This window comes from Oryza sativa, chromosome 1 (assembly GCF_034140825.1).
Source record: "Oryza sativa Japonica Group chromosome 1, ASM3414082v1".
NCBI classification, from domain to species: domain Eukaryota; kingdom Viridiplantae; phylum Streptophyta; class Magnoliopsida; order Poales; family Poaceae; genus Oryza; species Oryza sativa.
Window position 1 is genome coordinate 17,600,729 of NC_089035.1, and position 7,654 is coordinate 17,608,382.

The following is a 7,654-nucleotide window of genomic DNA, read 5'->3' on the forward strand; positions in this document are numbered from 1 at the left end:
CCCTGACGATCGGCTCAAATCTTGGGAATTCTACATTGGCTAGTGCTGGCTGATTGGCAACTTTTCTGGTATGAAGATTCAGCCAAATTTGGAGTAACCACGATGGACCCCCTGTGCCGATTGTTTTTCCAGAGGCTATCTTGTCAATTGCAGTATTGAGGGTCTGATACAAGTAGCCCAGCAGATACTTGCCAAGGGGAAAATGCTTCTTTTCTACCAGATTTTCATCTACCCGTTACCAGTTTGCGGTCGGACCATAGGTTGGACCACAGAATAAGAACTTTTCCAGCCACATCATAAGAAAAGCTGTGTTCATGGCAACCGGCCCAGTCACATCACTCTTGGGGTAACCGGCCTAGTTCCCATCTTCTTGGCAACATAACCTGACCAACCACCTATGCTTCTGGTTTTGAACTCATGGGTAAGTTAGGTGTTCAGGCTGGACAAGTTAGCTGATGAAGTGATATCTAGACCAGTGATCATGATGATATCTAATAGTATTGGGGTCATCGGTCCTTGAGAGAAAAGGAACGTGTTCATGGCTGTGGACCAAAAATAGGTGGATGCTATCATCATGGGTTCATTCCTTGCCATACTTGCTGCAGTTAAGGCCAAAGCTTGCGATATGTCGATTTCGTCCCAGTGGGCTAATTTGCTAGCCAACATCCTCTTGTACCAGGCAAGCCAGCTGACTTCGGTTGATGGCCAGGATTTGAAGGTGCCTTTCCAAGGGCTAAGATCTGGATTGGCAAATCTAAAGGGGATTCGGTTGGTTTCTCCATTGATGAACTCTATGGGGTCTAAGTTGCCGATTGGGCCAAGGAAAAACTGGAATTCATCGGCTACGCTAGGAATTGCAACCTGGTGGGTGAGATGCTACAGAGGAGGAAAATCGAGGATTGAGCGAAAGAAGAACCAAATCTATGAGGAAAAGAAGGGATTTAGCTGATGGGTACTTACTTCGACGTATTCGGTGGCCGATGAGCTCGGTGGACTAGCGAAGGTTGACATTGTCGTTGGCAGAGATTGGAATCGTCGGAATCGTCTGCGGATCGCCAGAAAGCTTGAAGGGTGTCGCCGGAGAACTCAAAGGAGAATATTGGGGAAAGTTTTTGGCTAGAGCGGTTAAAACGGAAGTGACGCCGTGAAACGAGAAGAGCGGTGGTTACTATTTAAAAGGGAGCGCTGTAACGGCCAAAACGGAATCGGTTTTTGAAACCCTAGATCGGCTCGGAAAAGAAATTTGAGAAAATCCGCCACATTACAAATAATTACAAATATAGCGGACTTGGGGGGCATGTGTTGACGACCAAATTTGGTAAGATATGAACCAGGTTCGACATTGGAATCGAGGCGGATTCGGTAAAGAGATAGATTCGAAGAACAGAGTATGCATCGGCTGCAAAGGCATCGGCTGGAGTCTGCATCGGCTAAGATGGATCGGACAGAGGACATCCGATACAGCTGATAGAGGTGATGTAGCCGATTCTGATGACGATGGTTTCAAGGATTTTTCTAGAAACGATCAAAGTGCTTCACGAGGATTGCCACGATAGAGATAAAGCTCTTGGATAGGAAATTGTATCTATTAATTAGGATATTTCATGTAATTTCCTTAGAGATATGTTTGGGCAAAAGTCTGCCGCAAAGACTTATGGTATTTTAGAGTTTGTTAGAGATAAGTGTCGTGTCCGGCAGGGACATATTTTGTAATCTCGGGTATAAATAGAACCCGAACCCATGTAATCAATTATCAGACGATCAATACACTTTCGGTGCATCGCCACCCTTTTTACTTTTGTTCTATTTCGACGAGTTCTTACTTTCGGGTTGAGCTTCATCGATTCGATCTTCAACTAGAGGTAAACTTGTCATGACGGCTTGCGTTATCAGGATTAGTGCTTCCATCTTTATGACACTCTAATCCTGTTCATGTAATTCATCGAGTTATCATAAATATAATCTTTGTGAGCGTGCGGGCCGACGAGGCGGAGCCGGAGGTGGCTGGCGATGGGTAGAGGCGGCGGCGCTCCTCGAGGAGGCGAAGCGGATGGCGCTCCGGCGGCCTTCCGCGAGCGGGAACTCGCGGACAGCGGCCGGAAGAACCTGGAGAAGAAGACAGGGAGTTTAGGGAGCAAAGAACAGGCACGGCGCCGAGGGAAATGTTAGCCGGAAGCGGCAAGGATCGGCGAAGCTCACCTTGGACGGAGGGAAGCGGTCTCTCACGATGATTCGCGAGGAGGGAGGGCTGGACGGGCTACGCACGATGACTGCGGTGCCGAGGAAGGCGACGACACAGCGCGAGGTGGTCGGGAACGGCGTCGAGAGGCGACTAGAGGTGGCTGCTATGGTGGCGGTTCGGGTGGTGTGGTGGAGTGACGGTTCCAGCGGCGGAATGGAGGAGCGGAGGGGATGCCGGGGTACGACATGACACAGCGAAGCCGTCGGTGGCGGTTGCGCGGAGCGGTGGTGGCGGGAGCAACGGTGGCGACCGGCTAGAGGGCGTCGACGGGCGGCGGAGCTCGGGCGCGCGTTGCGGCAGTGTTTCGGAGGCGGAGACGGGAAAAGGAGTAGGGGCCAGGGTGTGGCATGGCACGGCGATGCAAATGGTGGTGGCGGCGTGGCGCGACGGCGTCTGGAGCGGCAGTGGCGTGCGGCTGGAAGCACGGCGGCGAGCGGCGGAGCTCGGGCTCGCGCGGGGAGAGCGGGAGAAGGCCCGATGGGCTCAGGAAAGTTGGGGAAACGAGCGAGGGGAGTGTGGGGAGGAGTTTTATGGGCGCGGGAGGGCGACAGTGGGCTGGGGCGATGCGGATTCGGGGCGGCAACCACCGGCGGTGTGGGGTGGCGACGTGGGCGCGTGGCGGGGCAAACCGGTGCCGTTTTCTTGGTGGAAAATTGGTGAAATGGTGGAGGAGGTGGTGGGGGTGCAGTTCCACCACTTGGGCGTGAGCGGGAGGGGCGGGGTGGTGCGGATTTTGCGACGGAGTGGGCGACAATGGCGGCCACGGGCGGTTGCTGGCGAGGTGGCTGGAGGAAGGGGGAGGAGCTGACAGGCGGGGCCTCGGGTCCACCTGTAGGCGAGGGAAGGAGAGAGGAGGTCGGGGGGCTTATGTGGACTTAGGGAGAGAGGGGGAGCGAGCGGGCCGAGCGGCCCAAAGAGGAGAGGGGTGGGAGGCGGCCGGGCTGGAGGGGAAAGAAGGAGGGAGAGGGATTGGGCCGAGGGCGGCCCAAAAGGATGGAGAGGGAATTTTATTTGTTTTTTCTTTTTATGTAATTGGTTAAATGAACTTTGTGACTTTAAAATCATTTCATGAGCTCTGAAAATTCGCGGAAAAATCCGGAGAGTACTTTAGGGCACAGAGAATATTGCAAAATATTTCCGGCCAATGATTTTTAAGGGAAAATTTTAATTCTCCCATTATTCCACTTCATTAAATTGCTTTAACTTTTATTTAATTTATAGAAAATGATTTATTAATTGATTTTTAATCCCGAACGAAAATCGGGGCGTTACACCTGGCCATTCAGACCGGGATCAGACCGCCAGGCCCGCTGCCGGCTGTGCACAGCCCTTGCACAAGCCGGCAACCCCCACACAATAAAATCCAACAAAAAAAATTTTTTTGGAGCAATTTTGAAATGTATGAGTTGAAATATTTCTTATCATCCATAATAATTGAAAATTATGAAGACTTGCAACTAAACTCACTTAAGTGCTAGGAGGTGACCTATTATGGTCTATAGGGTTTTTTTGGCTAAACTGATTTTCAAATAACTTTTAAATGATTTGGTTTTTGAAATAGATTTGAATACCAAAAACATTTGAAACCTTCTCCTCTACCAACTTTGTTTAACACTTTTCTCAAATTCCTCCTCAAACTCATTTTGAAGATAAATCCCATTTTGGCCAAAAATAAAAATCTAGTTTCTTCAAAAGAGGACCAAAAGGGCATTTTCATTGAAACTTCATTTTTCTTGCAATGTGAGGCTTGGAAAACATATGGGGAACCTTTTGAAATATTTTTCAAGAGATAGTTTTCAAATTACTTTGATTTTGCAAAAGTTTTGACTTATGTTGACTTCTAGTTTATTTGCTCACACACAAAGAGAGTTAGAGCACATGTAAGAGTGCAAAACTCCCCCTTAATGTGACATGCTCCATTTTCGCAAATAAGAGCCAAATGACAATAAATCCAAAGCATAAGCACAAATAAGAGCAAATAGGCAAAATGAACAAGAAGCAACCATCGTGCACAATCTCAAGCCACATTAGAGAAATCAATCACATTTAACTCATTCCTCAATTTGCAAAAGTGGGTTTCATCAAGAGGCTTGGTAAAGATGTCAGCTAGTTGATCCTCGGTTCTTATGTGGCTAATGACTATGTCACTCTTGGCAACATGATCTCTTAGGAAGTGATGGCGAATGTCAATATGCTTGGTTCTAGAATATTGGACCGGATTGTTGGCTATCTTTATGGCACTATCATTGTCACATAGGAGTGGGGTTTTGGTGAAGGATATACCATAGTCCAACAAGGTTTGTTTCATCCAAAGCAATTGGGCACAACAACTACCCATCGAAACATATTCCACATCGGCAGTAGAGAGGGCTACGGAGTTTTGTTTCTTGGATGACCATGACACAATGGATCTACCAAGTATTTGGCAACTACCGGATGTGCTCTTTCTATCCACTTTGCAACCGGCATAATCCGAATCGGAATAGCCAACTAGCTTAAACTTAGTACCTTTTTGCTACCACAAGCCAATAATTGAGGAATGCTTTAAATATGTTAGAATCCTTTTCATGGCCACTAAGTGACACTCGTTAGGAGCGGCTTGAAACCGTGCACACATGTAAACACTAAACATGATATCCGGCCTAGATGCGGTAAGGTAAAGCAAGCTACCAATCATAGAACGATAAAGCTTTAAATCTACCGGTTTACCCCCCTCCTCCTCATCAAGGTCGAGATGCCCGTTGGTTGCCATAGGTGTCTTGATGGGCTTCGCATCCTCCAAGCCAAACCTCTTGAGTAGATCCTTGATGTACTTGGTTTGGCTCATGAACGTCCCGTCCTTGAGTTGTTTGATTTGAAGTTCAAGAAAGAAGCTCAACTCTCCAATCATGGACATCTCAAATTCCCTAGACATCATATCACCAGACTCCTTGCAAAATACCTCATTAGTAGAACCGAATATGATATCATCAACATAAATTTGGCAACCAAAGAAATCATCACCAATGATTTTTGTGAAAAGGGTGGTGTCAACTTTTCCAATTTTGAAATTCTTTGACAAAAGAAAATCTCTCAATCTTTCATAACAAGCTCTAGGAGCTTGTTTTAAACCATAAAGAGCTTTTGAGATTTTATAAACATGGTTAGGATTTTTAGGGTCTTCAAAACCGGGTGATTGTTCAACAAAGACAAGTTCGGCAATTTCACCATTTAGAAAAGCACTTTTCACATCTATTTGAAAAAGTTTTATATCAAAATATGATGCAAATGCAAGAAGGATACGAATGGGTTCAAGTCTTGCCATGGGGGCAAAAGTTTCACCGAAATCCAAGCCTTCAACTTGTGTGAAGCCTGGCGCCACCAATCTTGCCTTGTTTCTCACCACCAACCCGTTCTCTCTTGCTTGTTCCTAAAGACCCACTTTGTCCCTATGACATTGTGGTCTCTAGGTCTTTCAACCAAAGTCCATACCTTGTTTCTTGCAAAGTTGTTGAGCTTTTCATGCATAGCATTTACCCAATCCGGATCACCAAGAGCTTCATCTACATGTTTTGGCTTAAGACAAGAAACAAACAAGTAATGTTCACAAATCGAAGCGACACGAGATCGAGTTTGGACACCCTTACTAATGTCACCCAAAACCTCGTAAATTGGGTGATCCTTGGAAAGAGCGGTGTGTATCCTTGTTAGCATAGGTGGATCTTGTGCCTTCTCCTCCTCCACTTCAACTTGAGCTTTTCTTGGCATAGCGGAAGTAGATAACTCATCTTGAGTGGAGGTAGATGGCTTGTTTTCCACTTCAATAGGCTTGACATCTCCAATAGACATGTTCTTCATAGCTCTTATCAAGCCTTCATCACCTACATCATCCAAATTCCCGTGCCCCTCTTAGGAGCCAATAGTCTCATCAAATTGAACATCGGCGGTTTCTTACACAATAACTTTGTTCTTGTTGTAGACCAGGTATGCCTTGCTATTGGAGGCATATCCTAGAAGAAACCCTTTTCATCACACCGACTTTCAAATTTGGTTAGTCTAACACCCTTTCGGTGTGATGAAAAGGGTTTGGCCCCTTGATGCTGGTGGGGGAGTACTCCCACCCACCAAAACTAGCCGTTGGGGGCGAAATCCCCCAACTCTATGTACTGCCGGTCTGACCGGATGTGTGTGGCCGGTCAGACCATGCTACTCTACAACGGCTAGTTTTCTAGCCGTTGTAGGCTGTCATTGGGCCCCATCGGCTTGGCCGGACAGACTGGAGTTGGGTGGCCGGTCAGACTGGCCTCGGCTCGGTCAGACCGCCCCCAGCTCGGTCTGACTGAATGCGGCTCTAGATCGCCACGCCGAGAGCACCACAGGGAGAGGTCCCCTTGGCTGGTCTGACCGGCATTCACCCGTCGGTCAAATCGGCCGACCTACGCCGGTCAGACCACCACTAGGCGGCCGGTCAGACCGGCCTTGGTCACACAGCAAGCACAACAGGAAAATGAGACAAAGCCAAATCTAAATGCATAATAATCTAATGTGGCAATTTAAATCATCTCTTTGCTAGGTCATTACCCCTCTTAATAGTACAGTAAAGCTATAAATAAACTAGCACAAATTGATTGACCAACACCTCGATCGATTTAGAACTCAACTACTAGTTTACCGTCATCTATACTTTGCTTTGCGCCATCAATTTTTAGTCCATCGATAATTATCCATGCGCACACATGATGTGAACCTAACTCAAAACACATAACTCGATAGAACGGTTAGTCCACAATTAGCGCTTGTCATTAATTACCAAAACTAACAACGGGGGCCTAGATGCTTCAAAGATCATGCACGATACTAAAAGGCTAGAGAACAATGGACGTGGTGATAAAGAATCTATATAGTATACTGTTGGCGGATGTTAAATGCTGATTCTATACCGCCAACATCTGCATAAAGTTTAGATAATAAAACATCCAACATAGTGATAGGTGCTTAATCTCACATATTCCACAAGTGTTGGTGTGTACAGTTGTATGCAGAAGATAAACCCTGAAGTTGGGAGGCAAATCAGACTAAAGTGAGGAAAATTATGTATCCATACAAGGAGGGGTTGTTAACTTCATCCAAACATCAGTAAATCAACCCAAAAACTCCGAGAAATGGATAGAGGAAGGTCCATGGAGTCCACCGACCGAAGGCTAGGCCAGGAGGGCCCAGCCCAGGTTCGGCCGAACCCCCTTGATCCTGGGGTTTGGCGTGGACGCTCTAGATGTTCTCTTGCAGTTAAGGGAGTTCTTTTGATGTGAACTTTGTTTAGCAAGCATGGTGGAATAAACTCATTCATAGCACAACAATAATAATATCATAAAGAATATCACAGAGTTCCACAAATAGCACATAAATCATGATGCAATCGACTGCATAAGTACG

The 7,654-nt window shown here is 46.7% G+C and overlaps 1 protein-coding gene across 1 annotated transcript; it reads right to left on the reverse strand.

Moving 5' to 3' along the window:
• Positions 1 to 1,661: 1,661 nt before the first annotated feature.
• LOC112937700 (uncharacterized) lies at positions 1,662 to 6,079 on the reverse strand. Its single transcript, XM_026022571.2, has 5 exons — positions 5,885 to 6,079; positions 5,714 to 5,797; positions 4,952 to 5,183; positions 2,200 to 3,071; positions 1,662 to 2,106 (listed from the first exon to the last, which is right to left on the reverse strand). Exons 1-5 carry the CDS (start codon positions 6,077 to 6,079, stop codon positions 1,951 to 1,953), a joined length of 1,539 nt encoding a protein of 512 aa, XP_025878356.1. The 3' UTR covers positions 1,662 to 1,950.
• Between the last annotated feature and the right edge of the window lie 1,575 nt (positions 6,080 to 7,654).